This window comes from Pteropus alecto, unplaced genomic scaffold (genome assembly GCF_000325575.1).
Source record: "Pteropus alecto unplaced genomic scaffold, ASM32557v1 scaffold311, whole genome shotgun sequence".
NCBI lineage: Eukaryota > Metazoa > Chordata > Mammalia > Chiroptera > Pteropodidae > Pteropus > Pteropus alecto.
In genome coordinates this window covers 196,817-220,452 of record NW_006431916.1, presented here as the reverse complement: position 1 = coordinate 220,452, position 23,636 = coordinate 196,817, and the positions used below count along the sequence as shown (strand labels likewise).

Sequence of the window (23,636 nt, the reverse complement as noted above, 5' to 3'; positions counted from 1 at the left end):
GAATATAAAACAAAAAGCAACAAATGAACAAACAAAACAAACTCACAGATACAGACAACATAATGGTGGCTACCAGAGAGGAAAGAGGGTGAAGGGAGGATGACGAGGGTAAAGGGGGTCAAATATATGATAATGAAAAGAGATTAATCTTGGTGGTGAGCGCACAATAGAGTGTACAGATACTGAATTATAATGTTATACACCTGAATTTTATATAATTTTATTAACCCATGTTACCTAAATTTTTTAAAAAGCCCAAATAATATCTCAACAAATTCCGACAAGCATAAATTTTACATTTCACATTCTAAGACCACATTGTAAGACAGTAAGAGTATTAACCTCAAAGTGTGATTGTGAGGTTCACAGCAGAAATGTCAAAGGAGTTACTGTGAGCAATGGAAAGACATCTACACTCTTCTCTCTCCAACTCCAACTAAGTGGACATTTAAGAAACACCCTATATATAACTCTTGGGTTAAAAAGGAAATACATTATAAACTACAAATCATAATGCCTACAATTTACTTTTAAAGGTATAAAAGAGATAAGATGGGTTATTGGAAGAAGGCTGTATAGATATGTGATAAAGCAAGAATATAAAAGTGATAGAATCTTCAACTAGATGGTAGGTATATGGGTGTTCACTGCAAAATCCTTTCAACTTTGAATATTTGGAAACGCTCATAAAAAATGCTAAGGGAAAAAAATAAAATTATTTGAGAAGGAATGGCAATGTAAGCATTATGTATCAAAACCTGTAGATGACAGCCAAACACACATATTTACACATATTTACACATATTTACTAGAATACTTGTTTACACATATTTACTAGAAAATAATAAAATTAAAAATAAGTGAATTGAGCATTTAATAAACTAGACAAATATTAGCAACATAAGTTCAAAGAAAGTACAAGAAAATAATTACTCAAAATTAAATAAACCATTTTGATGGGAAAATACAGATTTGCTAAATAAAACCAAAAGTTTGTTTTTGAATGGTCAAGTCTTTGACAAGTCTCAGAAAAAGAGAGAGAAGACACAAATTTTAAAAAATAAAGGATGAAAAAGATGATAACTACAGAAATAAAGGAAAATTTTAAATTGTAAGAGACTACAGAGCCCAACTTTATACCAATAAATTTGAAGTGAATGTTTAGATGAAATGGATTATTTTCTAGGAAGACATAGTTATGAAAAATGACTCAAAAAGAGATTTTTAAAGTGAAGACATCAATAACCATTAACAAAACTGAAAAGGTAGCCAAATAGTTCCCCTTTAAAATAATACTCAGATACAACCATTTATGACTAAATTTCACCAAAGGTTCAAGGAACAGATAGATAATAATCTATTTTGTTCTATTTATATTTTCAGGCTTCAGAGCATAAAAAGATAGAAAACTTCCCAACTCAAGCTGCCAAGATAGCAAAACTGATAGCAACACAACAAATAAACACCAAATAATAAATCTTATAGGTTAATCTCATTTATGGAATATACAAATACAAAATAAAAATCCACCAGTCAATTCTGGCAGTCTACTAAAAGAATAATACATCATGACCAAATAGGATTTCACCCAAGAACTTAAAGATAATTAAACACTGACAAATATGTTAACATATTTTACTTTATTAACATATTAAAAAAGAAAAAAATATCATCTTAATGGATGCAAAAATCCATCTCATAAAACTGAATACTCATTCTGATTAAAAGAAAAAAGTAAGGTGAGACCAAAAGGAAATTTCCTTACTTTTATGAAGTTTATCTATCATAAACCTACAGAGCAAATCTCAAACAATCCCCATTTCAATTTATTGCCTCCAAACTCATCCTTCACTGGAGAGCGTTGTGAAATTGGATGCTTGCTATAAATATTGCTCTTTTGGCAGCTGGCACAATATTAAGCTTTGTCAGTAGAGGGCGCTGGAGGGACGTGACAGGAGAGTTTTTCTCTGTTTCCAGAGTGCTTCCTCTTTTGTTCCTGGGACATGGCTGACAGTGGCATGTGTGGGGGACACTTAGAGCACTTGTCCACCAACTTTTGCTGACACAAGAGGATTCTTGCTTGCCGAACACAGTCCACAGTTCCCTGCTTGCCAGTCTTGTTTCACTAGCTGTGAACCAGCCTTACCAGGGCAACAAAGCAATACTGTCTTTCTACCCTAGGATGTTCTTTGTAGCCAATCATTACCAGTTTATGACTCCTTTGTTAAATGTTCCCTGCTCAAATTTTTGTTCTGGTTTCTGTTACCTAATCGGACCATAATAATACAGAATTGGCAACAAAAATAGAGTCTATTTCCCAACTTCTAATTCATATATTACTAACGCATCTAAAATCCTTGCTACTTCCTGTTCATTAGATAAAATCAACATAAATGCAGTGGATCACTACAATGTTTTGTGGAAAGTCAAAGCAAGCATATCCCTGCAGACCATATTATGGCAGAGAAGAGAACACACATAGACCTGATGTGAGACTTTGCAGATGTACTATTGGCTATGCCAGGTAAAAGCAAACTGCTTCTAGAGGTGCTTTACGTTTGTTTATTTGTTTGTTTGTCTGTTCAAACTAGTTTGGAGACAGGGGCTTTAGTCAGGTTAAGAGCTGCCTACCAAGTGCAGTGGCCTTTTGAAGATTTTCTCCAGTAAAGATGCCACATCTGGAACTGTAGCTGCAATTGGAGTAACCACCTGCTTATATTAACAATAGTTCACAATCTCCAAGATCATTCAACTGCAAAGGCCAAACAGCTGAGTTAAATGGAGGTGTGACAAGTATCACTACCTATACTTCTTTCAAGTCTTTCATGCTGACACTGATGCCTATAGTTACACCAGGGATGCAGCATTGCTTATGGTTTATGATCCTGGGAGGGAGGGAAAGTGCCAGAGACTTCACTTGGCCCTTGCCACCATAATGGCCCTCATTCATGAGTCAGAAATTCTGTCTGTTGCCAAATATGCCTATTTCAAATATATGTTCAGTAACTGGGGAAATAACCACAGGGTGGGGCCAAGAACAAATGGGCCAAGAGTAAATCAGACTTAAGACTCCATCTATCACCTGACCACCATATTCTTCCATTTTAAGTGGAGGTCACAGTGTTGTTTTGGGTCCCCAGTAATTCACATCGATTTAGAGCCAATGTTTAGTAATCTCAGAAGGTCTGGATCTTTTCTTTTTTCCAGTGCATAGTCACTCTAACAAACAGCCACAGGTAAAGCTTAAAGGAAGAGTCACAGTAAACACCTGAGGCAGTGCTGCAGAGTTCATCTTCAGGGGAATCTCTCCCCTTCAGTCCAGGGGCTCTGGGTCTGTGAATGGACTTAGTTCTGGGAGCTGGATGAGAGGCTATGGCTCTTCATTGTTGTGACTCAAATCAAGCTTTTGGCTACTAGACTTGAACTTTTTTCTGTTATATAGATCAAGTACAGCTTTATCAGGCTGCCCATCAATTTTGTTCCTAGGGATACCATGATTAATTAGCCATTGCCAAACACTCTACTGGGCAAAGGCATTGATTACCAGTACCTCTGACTGCCCTTCATGGTAAATGTGTCCACCTTGTCTTGTGCTACCACTTATCCTCTGGCACTCCAGGATCTCATCATCCTCACTCAAATCAGGGAGCCCATATCGCCCATGGTCTTACCTGGTCTGTATAGGAAAGCAACCACAGAGCTTTTCTTTTCTTTCTTTCCTTATTTTTTATTATTATTTTTTTAACATTTATTTTTTATTTTCCCTATCCCCTCTCTCCTTTGGTAACCACTAGTCCATATCCATGTCCATGAATCTCTGTTTGTTTGTCCTGTTCATTTGTTGCTTTTAGGTTTATATCCCACATATAAGTGATATCAGGTGATTTTCAACTTTTTCTGTCTGGCTTATTTCGCTTAGTATGATTATTTCAAGGTCCATCCATGTTGTTACAAATGGCAGTATTTCTTATGGCTGAGTAATAATAGTCCATTGTATATATGTGCTACAGTTTCTTTGGCCAATCATCTATCGTAGGACACTTCGGTTCCTTCCATGTCCTGGCCACTGTGAATAATGCTACTATGAACATTGGTGTGCAAATATCTTTTCAGATATGGGTTTTCAAGTCTTTGGGGTAAATACCCAGCAGCCACAGAGCTTTTCAATGATGCAGGTATACCCCTCACTAGTGTATTTCTCAGTGTCTTTAGTAATGGAGTGTCTTCTGGGAAGGCGTGTCATATGGAAATGTTTTTAGAGCTTTTGTGGCAGATTTGTAGGCCACACATGATAAATTCGCTCCGATATTCCTGTCTCCGTACGTCTTTGGATTCTCTCCTCCATATCGCAGCAGGGAAGCTCTGGCATCCCCACTTCATTAAATATGGGCCACAGTTGAGTCCAAGTTTCGGTTAAACAACCAAACAGACTGTTAAGAGTCACCTCTAGCTGCACAACCTAACACATTAAATCCAGACTCTCTAGGAAGTATACCTATATCAATGAACTTGACCCGATCTAGTGTTATATTCCACCTCCTTGATCTAACACTCTTAGAATCCATTCCCACACATGTCCCCCAGGTTTCTGCTAATATATATTAGCAAAATCTTGTAATTCTTTTGGTGTGTAAGCCATATTCTTCTGAGTTACATTATCTGAGTTATCTGTCTCCCTGAAACTTGCTGAGATTTGACCCTAGTTATGGACCCAGTGGCAATTGGGGTGACTGTGCTAGGTCTTGAAAGTAAACATCCCTTTTCAAGGTATCTGCCTCAGATGAAGTTATTATCACAAGATTTTCAGGAAAAAAAAGACTACTCTTTCTCAGACACAGGAGAGCAGGCTACTTCTACTGGCAAGGCACGGTCAGAGTGACTTGGAGGTTCGAGATTGTCAATTACATTTGACTTCATCTAGATGTTCCCCTTCTAAACTTCAGGTTCCCATTCTTTCTCAGTAAACGCCCTAACTTGCAAATGAGAAATCTGACATGGCTATGAACTCATGTGTAATACTGACTGAAATACCATTAAAACCAAGAATAAAAAAATGATGCCCCATTATCACTACTATTAATCAGTATTACATTTGATATTCTATCTATAAAATAAGCCACAAAGTGGATAGGCATATAACTAATGAAAAGAAAAATATAAAATTGTTACTATCTGCAGTTAATAAGAGTTTCTACCTAGAAAACCCAAATAAATCAACTGAAAAACCATTAAAACTAATATCGGAGGACATAAGGAAACTAAAATAATATGCAAAAACAGCCTTTCCATATACCACACACTTGGAGACATGTCTAAGAATGTTTAGCATTGTTTTAACAGCAAAACTTGGAAACGACCTAAATATCCACAGACAGAAGAATGGTTAACTAAATTTTGGTATATTCTCTCTATGAAATATTATATAGTGACTATACTGCCATAGAAAACTTTAAGACAAGGTAAATTTTTAAAAAAGAATCTGGAACAATATATATAGTATGATTCCACTTAAAAGACAAATATAAACAAACACTAAAAACATGTAAGTATTTAGGTATACATATAAGTAAGTAGATTTTTTTTTTAAAGATGTGAAAGAAATCTCTAGAAAAAAATGGAGTGAGTGATTAAGAGAGGTTTCACTTTTCGGTACTGTTCCAAATTTTTTATTAAAAAGTATGTATGCATTGCTTGTGTTATTGAGCTGAAGATCTGGGAAATACTGACTTATTCATCTATCATCTACTTAATCAAGCAACTCATCTACTGTTATCAAATATCTGCTATGTGTCTAACACTTGAATAGGTAAAACGATACCTAATTCTTATTTTATTATTTATTTATTTATTTTCATTTATTTATTTATTTTTATGTCTACAGCACCAGGCATTCTTAGGTGCTCTCCCATCTAAGTACTAACCAGGCCTGACTCTGCTTAGTTTCTGAGATCAGACGAGATCGGGCACATTCGGGGTGGCATGGCCATAGACCGATACCCAGTACTTAAATTGCAGGGTTACAGGACCCTGATTCTACAAGTCTACCAGATGTTTTTTCGTTTGTGAGATAGCATCTAGAATTTCTTTTAACTACAAATTTGGAATTGTTTACTGAAAATTCATTAGTTTTCTCAAAGGCAGGCTATATCATGGGTAAGCTGGAAATTTTTTCCTTATTCACCCAACAGGGATATTTTGAAAGGCTCCACTCAGCTTGGTTTGTTATTAGTATCGGAAGTACTAATTAAAACCATTTTAACCATATATAATTCACACAAGAAGAAATGAGCAAATAAATATATGGAAAAATGGTCAATTCTATTAGTAAGCAAAAAATGTAAAATAAAACAACTCATTAAATAGCAGACTTTTAATAATATCTAAAATGACCAGTGTTGTGGAAGATACCTTGAAATTAGTTCCTGTATAATTGCTGATGGCAGTGTGAACAGAAAGTATTAGAACTATTCATTAAGAGTTACAAAATACCTGTCTCTTTGACATAATAATCTCATGGTTGAGATTTACTTTTGTTAAATAATTGCAATGAATAAAAACGGTTATTTGGGCAAAGATTTCATTACTGCATTGGAAATACAGGCAAACCTCAGAGATATTGTGTGTTTGGTTCCGGACCACCACAATAAAGTGAGAATCAATAAAATGATTTTTAATCTTCTTGGCTTCAATTTGCAAAAAAAATGCAACAAGTGTGAAGCACAATAAGGTGGAGCACAATAAAATGAGATATGCCTGTCACCTAAATATCCAAAATAAAAGGTAACGAGTAAACTATGGCATAACCATTCAATGAAACATTATAAAACTATTTTAAATTATTTTATGAAGAGACTGTAATAACATGAAAAAAAACCGAGTGAAAAAGCAATTGGCAATTTTTTAAAATCTTCCCTCAACTAAGAATATGTTACTTTTATAATTTAAAAATCAATACATTTTATTTCAAAACTATAACAATGAAACAATATCAGAAGAAGAAAACAGTTTCTTATATGATGCTAAATGATAAAGGCAGAAGACAAAATTTTACTTACACTCAAATTACAGCTTTATAAAACATTCAGATGTATAACTTTGTAGGTAAACATGGGTTACAGCTCATTCATTAGGCTGGCAGAATTAAAGGTTGATGTTTCCTTCCTTTAAAATTTTTTTGCTGTCTTTGGTGTTTTATAAGTGAAACACAAACATTACAGAGGATAAAAAGGTTTTGGTGACTCACCTGCTGTTCCTTTTTGAGGAACATTTCAATCTCCATATGAATCCGGTTCTCTTCTTCAGTTTTCAACCTTAGTTTCTGTGGGAACAATAAACCAAGATCAGAGTTCTTACCAGCAGGAAATAAATTCTCAAGATTAGAGGTATAGCTGTGACCATAACACAGGTTTTCTTTATCAGCTAGGATCCCTTGAATTCCACAGTATTGCTCCAAAACTGCAATTCAGTTCCCCTCAACTTGATTAGTCCGCAAACATTGTGGACTAATTGAGCTATGCGTCAGGTACTGTGCTAGATATATACAAGTGCCCAGAACAAAAGGGCCATAATCTTGTTACCAGGAAAGTGATGTCAATTTAAGGAGAGAAACAATGCTTTGAGAGCACAATTGTTAGCCCTAGAAAAGGAAATTCTAAAGTGCAAGAAAATAGTTTGCTGTCATGGTCTTATGCCACACTTGGGAACTAAGCTTTTAAATAAGCAAGAGGCTCAGAGAAAAGAGTGCTCCTGCACACAGATGACACACTGAACAGAGTTTGCTCTCTCTTGCCTACCTATTGTTCTTTTAGCCAATTAGCCTTCAGCCCTCTCATGAGAGTCTACCCCTTGTTTCTTTCCCCTGATATTTTTCACTGTGACTTCTCGTCTCTATAAATTTAGGTTTGAATGAAGTTTGGCTCTCTAGATTTCCATTTCTTGGTGGAGGGATAAAAACTGCTGATTGTGTGAGGAAAGCAGCAACAAAAACGTGCAGTTACTAAGTATCTTGTTTTATCCTCTCCCTATAATTGCCAGGAGAAGTGGCAAGTGGTTTTATAAAATAAAATGACCAAGGGGAGAAAGTACAACCAACTTTCAAAATCATTACCAAAAAACAAACAAACCAGAAGATGTAGGCTACAGATCATCAGAATCTCTGCTTGTAAGTGTGTTAAGTCCTCACTCCATTTTTATTTTTAACCTCAAATGTTGGGGCTGCAGGAGAATAAAGCAAAAATCAGGAAAATCTCCCTCCCCTTCCTCTTTGTTAGCTGACGTAATTATCAGGAGTAACAGCTCAAATGCCGTCTACCTGGCTCATTCCTAATATAGCAGTGATTACCTCAATCTCTTCCAGCAAGAGCTCCTCTGTTTTGTTACATTTTTTCTGGGTCTGAGAAATCTGCAGCTCAGTATTTTTCTTCATAAAGTGATTCTCCATGTTGGTTTTTGCCTTCAACTCTTGCAACTGGTCCTTAAGGTGAGCAATATATTCATTCTGACCCTGTAGAGGTAAGACCAAGTTTCTATATTAAAATGCATTCTACTTCCATACAGTTTAATCAGTGGTTTTTAAGCTTGCCTTTTGTATTTATAAATCAGGAAGGAACTGGACCTATTTCTCTTCTATCACACTATGGGAAATTTAGCTAATCATCACAGATAGTTTACAGGAAAATGAAAAGTAAGCAGTTATAAGCATAGGGACTGTGAGAACCTTCCCTAAGCACAGTTTGGGTGCTCTGTACCCACAAAGATTTCCCACTACTCTCTTGGTAGAACAAGCACTAGTCTAAGTGAGCAAAATACCTGACTTTCCACCCAAACCCCAACAGCTTTGTGAATGTGGCTGTCAGTAAACTCTCCAAGTCTTACCTTCCATAAAACAGAAAATTAATATCTACCCAGCCTGAAATATCTCAGAAAGTGATTATAAAGATTAGTTGAGATTATGTGTGAATACTCTTTGCAAGTTACAAAGCACTTGGCAATTTTAAGGTCGCAATATTTATTTAAAAAATATCTATTCAGTACCACGTCAGGTAAATAGTAGAGACCTAAATAGACATAGTCTTTGTCCTCATAAAGCTTATAATCTAGTGAGAGACATGGGGTTAAAAGGAAGGAAACAAATATGTGTAAACTATTTTAAAGATGCAAAATGCTATGAAAGAATAGGGCAACAGGCTATGGGAGAAAATAACGAGGAAGACCAATATTAGAATGGATGGTCTAAAAATGATTCTCTGAGAAAAGAATGTTAAATCTGACACCTGAAGAAGGATAAGTACGTCGGTCATCTGAAAAGTTGGATCAAGGAGAATTCTAAGGAAAAGGAAATGTGTGTGCCAAAGTCCCGAGGCTGCAAAGACCTGGATATGCTCCAGTAACTACAAGAAAACTCTGAAGGCTCTAGTCCAGTGAAGGTTGAAAGTGGGACAAGATGAGGCTGGAGAGCTAGGTAAGAACAAAACATGCCAGATCTTGGAGGCACTATTAAGAAGTTTGAATTTTCTTCCAAGTGCCTTGGGAGGCTTTTAGTCAGGATGGTAACTTTGATTGTTTGAAAAGAATCAGACAAAGTGTGAGTAATTTCACAGAAAGATGGTCAGAATTAGCCAGCACAACATACAACTAATAACAAATATGCATGGCTTTAATCAGAGATCTGTTTCTCCAAATATCAAACAACTTTAACCTTACTGTGTAAGCTTAGTGGAATTAGTTCTAAGTATTAGAAGAAACAAAGCAGAATTGGTTAAGATCATCCATAACAAAAGCAAAACCAGTTTAAAGAGTCAGAAAGGAATTCTTCAAGTCATTTTGTCTGGTTTCTCGTTGTAACTATGGAATCATTCCAATGGTACAGCAATTATTCCAACTGTATCAGAGCCATCACAAAGGGATGAGTATCTCTGACAGAGAATGTGCCACAAGCCCAGTTGATAACACATCTTATAGTACTTCATAACTTTTTATAAGCTGTAGGATTGTGGGTAAATTACTTAACCTCTCTAAGACTATTTTCTCATCTGTAAAATCCTTCCAGTGCCTGGTAAAATCCTTCCAGTGCCTGGTATAATTTAGATGCTAAATAAATGTTCATTAAATGAATTTTAAGAGATATCTTTTTTGGCTCACTTTTTTTTCCTTCCCTTTTTTCTGCAGTCTCCTCCCTTTCCCCTCTTCTCCATTTCTCTTCTCTCCCCGCTTCTCGTTCCAAACTGTATGGCAGTCATTGATAAAGTTTGAATCTCTAGGAAGGCTTCAGCTAAAATGAAATGTGATGCTTTCATTTCTTCATCAACTGGAATCTTTTATCTATTTAATCATTTAGACTTTCTTCCAGGTCCAGCTTATATGTCACTTAAATCTATAAAACCTTTTCCAGAAAACCTCAGCCCACATAAATAATTGTAGTTTTGTTTCTCACAGAAGCTAACAGTGTCAAAGAGTTAGATATTCATTAGTGTCCATACAAAAATATACTTTCAAAAACTCAAGAGAACATTCTGGTCATCTTCCTTTATCAAAGTGAATACTAAGTGTTTCAGAATAACAATATGAAGATCAGAAATGCAGAGTTAAAACCCCAGGAGTTTCTGGCGATGGCAAACAGAAGGTATCACATTATGTAACAATTTATAAGGGCATACAACATTGGTCTACAATTTTCACTGTGCCAAGTCAAAGGCATCTGGTTTTCATGCTATTGCCATGGGCCTCTGATTACTCTGAGTTCTTTTCTGTATTACTGTTCTATACAAATTTATAGACTTCCATGGTGAAAATATGGAAACAGAATAGGATATAAAATACTGACAGGCTAGTAATTATAAGATTATGATCAAGGCATAAAGGAACTGAAATATCACTCTATTTCTTCATCTTCCCAGTGTGCAAAAAAGAGTCAACCTAGAAGCATAAGTTACAGGCCAACGGTCTTGAGCTGTATGGATTCCTTTTAAGATTCTCACTAAGAAAAGATCTGTCTCCTCTACAACCCACCATCATAACTATGGTGTCTGGAGCTTTCCCCATGATCGAGGTCTGTGGACTGTGCGGCATATTTGTGGGTTTTTGTAGCAGACCAAATTTTACTACCACATCCCAAAACTTCCTTCAGATCTGGATTTCTGGGCTTGTTATTTATATTCAAAGAATGATTTAGTAATGGAAAGAAGCAGTCAACCAATTAAAGTTAATAAGGCTCTGATGGCTGCCACATCATTGTGAACCAAAGGCTTTTAATGGTAGTGTCTGTTTTCATAGTTGAACACAAAAATAGAGATAAGAGTATTGGTTCCTGGAATTTTTGGAAGCTACTGTCTAGAGAAGTTGGAACTTGTCTTACACCTCAAGCTGCCCTCTTTGGTTAGATGGAAAAAGGAAAATGGGAGTGTGGTCTATTAAAATGATAAAAGCTACAGAAAAAATACAGTTCTGTATTAAATTAACATTTGTATTTATCTGTCTATGACTAAGAACACTGGCTGATTCTATAAGAGTCCATGAATAAAGTCTGAGCTAAACAGAGTCTCCCATTCTAAGATACAGATGAAACATAATCAAGTCCAAACTTCTAACATTTCAGGTTCCAATTCCACCCACTGCTTTCATTTCCATTTGAACTGTTCCTTTTCCAACTGTACCAATTTCCTCTTTTCTTCCTTTGTAATTAACTTTCCACACACCTCACTATCTTGGCTGATCTCTTCTGAGTAAACTCCTTAAACATGATGCCTAAAATCAGACACACTATTATAGATGTCTAACCACAATAGAAGATCGGGTAATATTTTTTTCCTGTTGTATTAAAACTATACAGTGCCACAAATTGTAGTAATTAAAAAAAAAAAAAAAGAGGAAGCACTCCAAGTGCTTTCACAATTATCATATGGTAATATATTGTAATGATTGTCAAGACTGATGACAAGCCATTAGGATAAGCACTAGGAAAGGAAGGCTCTGACAAGTCAAAAGAAAACAAGAGAAGGCAGGCACCTTTTAAAATGCTGTTACTTCAACAACCAGTGGTGGGGACCAAACCTCAGGGTTAGACACTGGCTAACCCTCTCATGAAACCGTTGAGGACAAGTTAGGTCTTCACAATTCTCAATTTATAAGATTCTTCTGAGAACTTTAGTTTCACCTTTGGTTCTTCTTGGAGTCAGTTCAGTGTTCTAATAATTAACAGGGTTTTGTATTCTGATGTCTATTATTTAACACATACCAGCTTTAAGTTGCTTGCAAATTTAGCAAGCACGCTTTCTACATCTTCATTTAATTCTATAATCCATTTTGGAGCATAGAAATCATCACAGTCATCTCAACCTATTCTCTTTGGTAATCTCTCTATATCGGGCCCCCCCCAAAAAAGGAAATTAGAGCCATCAAAGAGTGTAAAAAGCTGAAGGGCTGAGTGAAGAAAAGAGCCAAGTAACATGCAAAAGTAGTGATAAGGTAGCCAGTGAAAAAAAACGAAGTATCGCTTCGAGGGTGGAGTAATTCAGGCCTATTTTGAGATGTCATGCATAGCTTCCAGGATAGCACTGAGCTTTCCATATTACAGTCAATGACCATGGATGGCAATGGGGTTGCAGGTTAAAGAACAAAAGAGTAAGGAATTAGTAGTGCTGCAGTTAGCTTAGGGCCACCCAGTCTAGACATTCATGTGAACCCAGATCTAAGGACGAATCTCTATTATTAGCCCCTGCTAAAGAGGAGGTACAAAAAACTCTTCATCCAGCACAATACAAGTTTGTCACTATAAGGGTCAAAGGGCAAGAGTTTGTACTCAGAATCACTGAACAACATTGGGAAGATCCTTCTCACTACTGCAATAAGATTACAAGGTTCCAGGACATCCAGTTTCGTGCCCTTCGGCTCCTTTTACAACAGTCAAAATGAGCATGAGTGGGTACATATCCTTCCTGGTTACTATAGCTAACCTCAATAACCATGGCAAAGCTGAAGAAAGTGAAGGACTCTTCCTTATCAGCCAACCATCTCCTTGAATGCTCAGACTTCTAGCTTAGAGAAGATGCTACATATATATATAATTTATCATTATATACCATTATATAAATTGTATCTATTTATATATACAATCTCCAACCGACAATCTCCAACCATCCAACTCAAAATTTAAAGGAAAGGAGAGCACCTAGGCCCAATGGGGAAATAATTCCACCTCCTTGGCATCCTGTTCTGATAATGTCTCCCAAATGCTAAACATCTCAGTGGCAGCTCTAGCATTGGAAGGGTTTATTGTACACATTGAAGGTAGTAGGATGAAGTAAGGGCAACTACTTTAAGAAACTCTAGACAAACAAAAAGTTATGGGTCTGGAGCAGATTAGACATAGCACTAACAAGCAAAACAAAAACTACAATCCAAGAATTTCAACATGGTCCAAAACCCTAACCTCCAGTGACAAAATAGATAGATATCTTACATGATGAGCCTCCTCCACCTATGTGGCACCCATTGATGATGTTTGCCCAGAAAGCATGGCTTATAAGGCCTTCCACAATATGCTCCCTGCCTCCTATTCTAGCTTCATCAGTGCTACTCTCTCCCTTTCTCTCCAAACTTTAGCAGCTAAACTGGCCTTCTTTCAGTTCCTCATATATCCCAAGTTCTGTCTCCTAATTAAATCTTCAGATTATTTCACCATTGCCAATAAGTTCCTACCAGAATGACCCTACGCAGTTAAACAAAACAAAACAAAACAAAACAAAACAAAACAAAACAAAACACTATAAACTCTACACACAATACAAAAGGAAATTATATAAAAGCATTGGAGAGCATACAATATCAGACAGATTCAGGAGGGAGTAGACACTTGTAAGATGGGTAGAGCACGGGGTAAGTCCCCCACTTTTTATGACCTTTAGTAGACCGCAGTCAGCATTATGGGACAGGTGGTGGTGTTGGTGTATGTGGAGTAGCTAAAACTAATTCAAAACTCTCTAGTGTTTTTAGACAAAACAACAACAATGAAAAAGATTTTGGGATAACCACGGCCATATCATTTTCAATAATCTTCAAAAAGAGAAAGGAAACTTCAAGTTCTGTGTATAAACTCTGTCCAAATCTTTGGCTGACTCTTGAAGCACACAGGTGCTAGGAAAAATGCACCCTAACATTGCTAAGGTTAAAAGAATTGAACTGACATTGGAGCACTGCCCACTGTAAGAAAGTGTTTTTAGTTTGAATTTAACTAAGTCTACTGACTACTAAAACAAAAATGTGAATATGCCTTAGGAGGTAGAACAGAAATGCCCAAATTTTGGAATTAGCAGACAAGGCTTTTAGATAGAACTCAATAAATTAAAGAGCCTATGCTCATAATAAATAAAAAGACAGGAAATCTCAGCAGAGAAATATAAACTCTTAAAAAGAACTAAATGGAAATTCTAAAACTAAAAATACATAAACTAAAACAAAATAGTGTACCAGATAGGCTTACCAGGAGAGTGGAAATGATAGAGAAAAAGTCAGTGAACTTAAAGATAGACTAATAAAAATTATTCAATCAGATGAACAAAAGAAAAGAAAATTAACAGAGAGACCTGCAGGTCAATATCAAAAGATCCAAAATAAAGGTAATTTGAGTTCCAATAGGAGAGGTGAAAGCAAATAGAATTAAAACTATTTAAAAATATGATGGATGACAATCAGAAAAACCAAATATTGTATGATTCCACTTATATGAGATATTTAGAATAGTCAAAATCATAGAGACAGAAAGTAGAATGGTGGTCTCCAGGGGCTAGTGAAGTGGGGGTGGGGAATCATTATTTAATGGCTACAGTTTCAGTTTTGCAAGATGAAAAGAGTTCTGGAGATGGATGGCAGTGATGGTTGCACAACAATAAAATATACTTAATACCACTGACCTGTACACTTAAAAAATGATTAAGATGGTAAATGTTACATGTATTTTACCACAATAATAAACATTGGTAAAAAAAGAATAATGGCTGAAAATTTCACAAGTTTTCTGAAAGATACACATGTACATGTTCAAGAATCTTAGTGAAACCCAAACAGAATAAATATGAAGAAAATCACATCTAGGCACAGTATAGTCAAACTGCTGAAACTCGAGATAAAAATATAATTTCGAAAGCAAACACATTATATACAAGAGAACAATGATTTGAACAGCTATCTTCTCAAAACAAACAACGGAGGCCAAAAGGCAGCAAATATCTTTAAAGAGATGAAAGAAAAATCTATCAACCCCAAATTCTATACCCAGTGAAAAATCCTTCAAGAATGGAAGCAAAATAAAAATATTTCTAGATGAAAGAAAACTAAGAAGATTTGTCTGCAGCAAATATAGACTATAAAAAAAATAATAAAGTAATTTCTTTAGGCTGAAAGGAAATGACATCAGATGGAAACTTACTGATAAATTTCTGGGTAAATATAAGACAATTTTTTTCTTCTTAATTTTCAAAAACACACATAACTATTTAAGGCAAAATATATATTTTGTCTTGTGGTATTTGTAAAGTACATTAAATGTAATATACAGGACAGACATATAGGATAAAGGATGGTGGTGGAGGGGAAGGGAAGAAATAGAACAGTAAGAGTGTAAGGTTTTCATATTTTATGTGAAGAAGTACAATATTAATGCTAAATAAATCGTGAAAAATCCCTAGAGGAACAATTTGTTTAAATAATGTAAAGAGGTATAAATAAAAGACTAAGGTATAGATAAATTAAAATAGAAATCTAAAAAAAAAAAAAATCAAATAATTCAGATTAAGTCACAAAAAGATGAAAATCAAAGGAGACAAAAACAAAACAATAAAATAAAAGACATAAATCTAACAACATCAATAATTACACTAATGTTAATGAACTAAATATTGATCACAAGGCAGAGGTTGTTAGAATGCATAAAAGAAATAAAAGCAAGATACAACTACAGCTTTCTACAAGAGATGTATTTTAAATATAAAGGCACGAAAAGGTTAAAGTGAATGACTAAAAAAAGATATACCATGCAAACAGTAAGCATAAAGAATGGCATATCAGAGAAAATATACTTTAAGACAAAGAGTATTACCATACGTAAAGAGAAATATTTTATAATGATAAAACAGTCAATTTGTCAGGAAGACATAAAAATAAAATCTTCAAACATGTTTTTCTCCTCCGCCTGCCCAGAACATTCTTCTCCTCCTCTTCACCTGGCTAACTTGTAGACATCTTTTAAGATTCAGATTAAGTATGGTTTCTGCAGAGTGTCACTCCTCAATTTACTACCCTTAGTTAAAGCTCCTTTCTCTATGCAAACATAACCCTCTACACTATGCTCTAACATATAACACACGTAGTTACTTTTTTCTAACTCTCTTGTGTGTTGAATACAGAACATATGTAAAAACACAAATGTGCACAGAAATAAATGTATATCTCAATTATCTCAGTTATCATAAAGTAAACACCACATAATAACCTCCCAGGATAAGAACAGGATTGACATGAATTCTCTCTTACGTCCTTCTTCAATTTCTAGTTCTTCTCTTCCCTCAAAGTATCTACTCTCCTTAATTTCATGGTAATTTTAATTATAGTTTTATTATCATTTGTCCTTAAACACTATAGTTTAGATTTTGAACTTTCTAAAAATGGAAATCCGGTATATCTTTTCATATCTGAACTATTTTGCTCCACATTAATATGGTAGCTATAGTTCATTAATTTTAACTTTAGTGTTCCATTGAATGAATATATCATAATGTTCGATAACTATGTTGGTTGTTTCCACTTATAGCTACCACAAATAATGCTTTATTAATCATTTTTGTACATGATTCAACATGCACACAGATTCTATTGGGTAGAACTGCTGGGTCATAGGATATACTTTTTTTTTCAACTTTGATAATGCTACACTATTTCCAGAGTGGTATTACCAATATAAATGCTCAATATTAGTGTATTATATAATTCCCATTACTCTACATCATCACCATTTGGTATTATAAATTAATACCAAATATAATACCAATATAATAGAACTAGCTATTCTAATAAGAAGGTAACTGTGTCTCCTGGTGGTTTCAATTTACATTTCCTTGATGACAACTGAGATTGAACGCGCTTTCATATGTTAATTGGCCAGTTGGATATCCTCTTTTTGAAGTGCCTCTTCACCTTCTTGCTTATTTTTCCATTAGGTATCTGTCCCTTTTACATTAATTTGTACTTCTCTTTATATCCTGGATATAAGCCCTTTGTTAATTATGTGTTGTAGTGTCTCCCTTATCGGTATCTTTCAATGAACAGAACTTTTTAATTTTAATGTAGTCAAATTTTTCAAACTTTTCCTTTGTCACTTTACCCTTTGTGACTTAAGAAATCTCTCTCTATCCAAAGTCAAGATAATAGTCTCCTATGCTACCTAGAAATATTAAGCTTTAGCCTTTCACATATAGAGGTATAATCGCTGATTTTTGTATATGGTGTCAGGTCAGAGTAAAGTTTAATTATTTTCCATATAGGTATCCAATTCCTTCAGCATCATGTATTAAAAACACTACTGCTCTGGGTGCCTCTGTTGTTATCAATGGTTCTGTTCATATTCTATTCCATTGCTCTATTTTTCAATCCTTGCACGAACATACACTTTTTTAATTTAGAAAAACAAGTTCTTCCACTTTATTCCTCTCAAATACTGTCTCAACTATTTTTGATCCTGCCATTTCAATATAAATTTTAGATTCAGTTTGTCAGGTTTCACAAGTGAATAAATTAAGTCCTATCAAGATTCTGATTGGGATTGAATTCAGTGAAAAATCAGGTTTGATTTTTCACATCTTTATAATTTTGAGTCTTCCACTTATTTAAATATTATTTAATTTTTCAATATAGTTTTATAGTTCTCTGCAAAGAAATTCTGTATATTTTATTGTTGTTGGATTCATTGCTAGTTGATATTTTTGATGCTATTATAAATAATACATTTTTTTTCAATTTCCTTTTCGAAGTCTGCTGCTGATGTGTGTAGAAGATAAACTGATTTTTATATATTGACCTTGGTTCTCTTTTTCCCCATTAGTTTCATGAAAATGCTGCTCCACTGCCATTTGCTTTGTATGATGATGTTCAGAAATCTGATAGCAATCTGATTTTTTTTCTTTGTGACTTTTTTGTGACCCAGTAGGAAGCTTCGTATCTAACACACTGATTGTTCCCTCACATTCCTGTGACCACCACACACCTATCATCTTAATTGCTGGCATCATTTTCTGACTCACAGGCCTGTAGTATTCATGTACTTCTTTTCCGACCTTGACTGGACCACTGGTTTTTTAGTAACTCTAGAGATTTAACTTGATTTCATCTTGATAGCTGTTTTTTATTCCAAGGTTTCCCTTAGATATTTTAGTCCTGGTTTATCTATTCTTTTACTAATGACCAAAATATCTGAGTGATATTTTGCTTTATTTTTACTTTGCCTGATTATAATGGCTGAGAATATAATTCACGAGGATAAGTTTCACAAGCAAGTGTTAGCTGTTGTCTGGAAAATACTATCATCAACAAGTGTTGAAAGAAAGAGAAAAAAATGTGGTCCTGATAGTAGCATAGGAAAGTTAACTGGCAGAGTGCCAAATCTGAGGTTTCCTTTGATACTGTTTGGTTTGAAGGCTTAAAAAAGAAGTTAATATATCTTCTTTATAGTTTAACAGTCAAAGAATTTAAGAAGAATTTTTAAATAATGGCAGAGGTTTTCCGGAAAAAAGCTAAGAAACCTCTGAAAAAGTCTATTCATTAGAGAGAAAACCTAAGTACACACCAGTTGTTTTGAAGCTTTCCAGAGAAGAAAAATGGTTTTCAAAAAAATGTAAGCTATAAACAGAGGGTCACTAGAAATAATAATGTTATTATAATACCAAAGTTACTTTGTAATTGATAAATAGAAAATAAGAGAGGATGTGAAGTAATTTGTTCAAAAGACCTAAAGACAGTATTTTGGAAGAAAGGCTAGTGACCTTTCCTTAGACAATTCTTCCAAATACATTTTTAAAATATTCTTCTAACTTCCATGTAAAAAATAATGAAGATTCCCTGATAGTCATCCTAATAGAACTAACTTCTAACTGGCTAGGTTGTAGCCCAAACATTGTTTTGCAAGCCAATTGCTTTAAACTTGGGATGTAGCCCAAACATTGTTTTGCAAGCCAATTGCTTTAAACTTGGGATGTATTTTCTTGCAGAGGCAAATTAGATATAAAGTTTGTTCTTAATGACCATTAAAACTCAATAAATTCACTCTGTATTTGAAACAGAATACAAAAGACATTATTAACCCTAACCATCATGTATAGGGAGGTTTGTAATGTGCTTAATATCTTACCAGGGACAATAGTCTCTCATCTGGGATGCTGAAATATGAGCCTGCCAGGAACAAGATCTCCTGTAGGGAAGGAGTGGGTGGGTGTGGTTGGGTGGAAAGGGGACGGGGGTGTGGGGGGGTGGGCGGTGTTAAGAACTGACTAAGAGCTCCAAAGGGTTGGGGTCTCCCAGAGTTCTATTCTGGACACACTTGCACATCCCAGAACAACTCTCTAGTTACTCTCTTTATATTTTCAACAGTAAAGGCACTCCAAGAGAAACAATAATTTTTAATATATAACTTCTTCGTTTAAGAAAAAAGGCTTCTATATTGCTGTTTTAGCTCAGTAACTTGTGGTGCTGCCCAGGTAATTCTTACCTGTACTTCCACTTGCCGTTCTTTTTTGGCATTAAGAAGCTGCTTCTGAAGAGATTTTATTTGCTTCCTTCCTTTCTCCTCCCTAGAAGAAATAAGAATGATTTGTGTTTAGAGCAGTGCTTCTCAAACGTCAGTATGCACAAAGATCATATTGGATTTTCAAGAATAGATTCCTGGGCTCCACCCCCAGAAATTCTGATTCAGAACCTCTGGGATGGGGCCCTGAAATTTGTATCTCTAACAAGTTCCCAGGTGATGTTAATGGTTTTGGTCCATGGAGTACACTTTCAGTGACACTTTTAAAAAGGCTGTGATTTGTTTTAGTAAATTGAAGGAGGATTTTCTGGCTTATCAGTGTTGTATATAAAATAGCTACTGCTGAGAAAAATTAAATGGAGAAGGAACAGGAAGAGGAAAAAGAAGAATTGTTTTATTCTGAGCACTTCACATATTCTTACCTCACAATAACCTTTATGAAGTAGTCTCTATCATTATTCCTATTTTACAGGTGAGGAAAATGAAGCTTAGAAAGCTGAGGTAATGCTGTGGTAGACATGAGAATGTGTCTCAGAGGCCTCCAACTACAGGGAGTGTCAGCGAACAAGGGTTTTAGCTTTAGGCTCTGAAATCCTTCCCTGTGTGTGTTCTGAGGCCTCATATCCTACTGTCTTCTCCTAGCCAATTTTTGAGTGTGGCAGGGATACTAACACAGGCCCTTCCTTGGAGACCAGGACTTCGTTGATGATTGACTTTGGCTCAAGGGCTCCCTTGATGACCTTGCTGAACAATCTTTAGACTGCAAGGCAGTCTCTTCCACCCAACTTTCCCTCTCCTTCACTTGGGGTCAGTCCAGCATTGGGTCTGAAGGCTCCCTCCCACTTTCTCTCATATAAGTGCTTCTCCTAATAAAACCTTTGCATGACTAATCTCATCTTGGCATTTTTCTCTCCGAAGATACAGGCTAACACACTTGCTACAGTTACACAAACAGTAAATGGCACAGCAGGATTCAAACTCAGTACTGTTTGAATGAGAACTTAACTACGTTATGTTATTGTTTCTATTTGCTCTCAGAAACAATTGTTTATCTCCAGCAATCCCATTACTCATGTTTAAAGCAAATAAAATAACAAAACAACACAAGAACAAACAAACAAGACAACTGTCTTAGCTCGGGCAGCTATAACAAAAATATCAGAGGAGCATGATTAGTTAGGTCAAAGAGAGAGTGTTTATCAATATCATATCATTCATCCTTTTAAACAGTACAACTTAGTGGGTTTTGGCATACTCATAGCTGTGTAACCATTACGACTGTCTAATTCCAGAACATTTTCATCAACCCAGAAAGAAGCCCTGTACTCATTAGCACTCACTCTCCATCCCTCTCCCCACTGGCCCTCTATTTATGAAACTTCTCTTGGGATAGGGGGCATGGTCAAGGCTTAGTATAGAACACAGCTCAAGGGAGCCTCATCTTATATAAAAAACTAAATAGAAAATCTTACCAGAAGGTAGGGGGAAGGCGGAAGGGAGAAAGTAGATGGGATTAAAGGGGTCAAATATGTGATGACAGAAAGAAATCTAACTATGAGTGGTGAACACACAATGCGAAATGTATATATATGCCTTACCGGTATAATAAATAGAAAATCTTATCTATTTTATACCCCTCACTAAACAGTATGTAACTTTAAAAAATATGGTAACAAAATATTAAACCATTTGTCATCAATTTACCCAAATCTAAATATAATTTTTCAATTTAAGTAAGTCTAAATTGAAATCTATCTAATTGGAAGAAAATTTAAAGAAGATATTATTATAAATAATCACATATGTAAAATCGATCACTGGCAAACTGTCTACATTGAATGTTAGGCTATTTTTGCCCTCCTATGTAATGATACACATATTCTTCTTTTTTTATTTTTCTTAATCAACTTTTTCAAAATTACAAAATAATAAGTGTACACTAATATTTCAAAACAGAATAGGAATGTATGAAGAAAAATGGACAATCTGCCATCTCCCTTCTTCCCTCCCATTCCACTCCTATGAAGTAACCAATGTTAAACCTTTTGATGTACATATTTCCACACCTTTTTCTTACATAAATGAATGAGCATATTTTCTTGATAAAAATCATGCTATATACATGATAATGTTTTTTCACTTATCTGTGTATGAGAAACATCCTTCCAGATCAGTCACACAGCTCTAATCCATTCTTTTTAATAGCTGTATTTTTTTTATTTCATAGAGTTAACAATCATTTAAGTATGTCTCTGTCGAAGGACATTTATGCTATTTCTAGATATTTGTCATCATGCTGCAATAAATATTTTATAGGTACAAACTAATTTTTTTTTCCTATAGGCTAGATTTCCAAAAGTAGGAATGCTGAGTCAAAGGGTTTATGTATATGGTTAGCTTTTTTGTTAATATGTTTATTTTCTCCCTTAATAATGTGACATTATAGAAAATGCTAAAATATTAAAAGCTTTTTTTTTGGAAAAAAACACCCATATGTTTATACATTGGTGTATTTCCTTCCAGTTTTCATTTTCTATACATGTTTTTGTTAGTTTTATTATACAGATGTGATAATATTATATTATTTACAGGCTATTTTTCTACTTAAAATTGTGGCATTAATATTTTCATCATGTTACTACAACTTTGTAAACAATACTTTTAATAGCTTCATTATATGATCCATTAAACTATAGACACTCTCTTTGATTCTGTAATTCTACACATAGTGACTTAATTTAATGGAATAATAACAGAGTCAGACATTTGCTGATATATATCTTCATGTACAAAGATACAAATTAATACATTATTTGCTATAGCAAAAATATGGAAACCTAAACATTCATACTCAGGGGATGTTTAAATAAATTATGGAATAGTACATATGTAATAGTGAGTATTATACCATTAAAATTAGTCATATATATTTTTATTTTGCATAGATAAATCACTTCAAAAAGTTATACAACTTCATTATCCCACTAGCAGTGTACACAAGTGCTCATTTCTTTGCTTCTTTGCCAGCAATAAATGTAGCTATTATTGTAATTAGGCACTATGTGCCAGAAACTATCTTAAGTGTTTTTTATGTATGAATCTAATCTTCATAATAACTCTAGTACAGAATTTATTACCAATACTAAGGTGCAAAGGAAGAGAAACAACTCAAGGTAAAACAATCTCACCTACACAGACAAGATAAACACTTTTCCATTGTGTGTACTCAAGGTTCATATAAAGAGAATTTTATCTTGGTCTCAAAGCATTTTGATTCTATTGAATTTCTTAAAGCATGAAAATCTTGGGAATCAGCTGAAAGTCTCTGGAAAAGAAACGTTCCCTGGGCATGTTTTTATTATTATTATTATTATTATTATTATTATTATTATTATTATTATTATTGTTATTATTATCATCACGTGTTATTGTTCAGAAATTTTCAGTGAACTCAGTCTTAGGAGAGGTTACTGTGAGATAGAAGGAATATATACGGTAGATACAGATAATTGAAGCCTAGAAATCTGAGTTATTGTCCTAGCAGAACTAGGAATAGAACCTAAATTTCGGACTTCCAGTTATCCTCCCTGGAAAGCACAAATGTGATTTGCTTTAGAAATCAAGGACTTCTGGTAAGAGTTTTATAGCACTTTAAGATACAACAAAGCAAATAAACCTAATATTACTCTGACCTGTCAATGATTTCATAGAAATGCATTTCATTTTCCTTCTCTTTGCTCAAAGCTTTCAGGAGGTTGGTGAAAGTGCCTGAATTTTGCAACTCTTGCATTGTATCTGTAATCACATCACTGAAAAATTGTCTGTAAGGAGAAAAAAATGTGAGTTAATAAGA

The 23,636-nt window shown here is 34.7% G+C and overlaps 1 protein-coding gene and 1 pseudogene across 8 annotated transcripts in view; both read right to left on the bottom strand.

Annotated features, from left to right (window-relative positions):
- Window positions 1-23,636, bottom strand: part of IQCG (IQ motif containing G) — a 43,814-nt gene that overhangs the window by 9,253 nt on the left and 10,925 nt on the right. For all 8 annotated transcript variants that reach the window (XM_015600401.2, XM_025041969.1, XM_025041977.1 and 5 more), the window contains 4 exons: window positions 23,476-23,604; window positions 19,748-19,829; window positions 8,342-8,503; window positions 7,244-7,318 (listed from right to left, as the gene is read on the bottom strand). In XM_015600401.2, the coding sequence (XP_015455887.1) occupies window positions 7,244-7,318; window positions 8,342-8,503; window positions 19,748-19,829; window positions 23,476-23,604 (448 nt within the window). The remainder of the gene's footprint in view (window positions 1-7,243; window positions 7,319-8,341; window positions 8,504-19,747; window positions 19,830-23,475; window positions 23,605-23,636) is intronic.
- LOC112473973 lies at window positions 5,873-5,991 on the bottom strand (annotated as a pseudogene).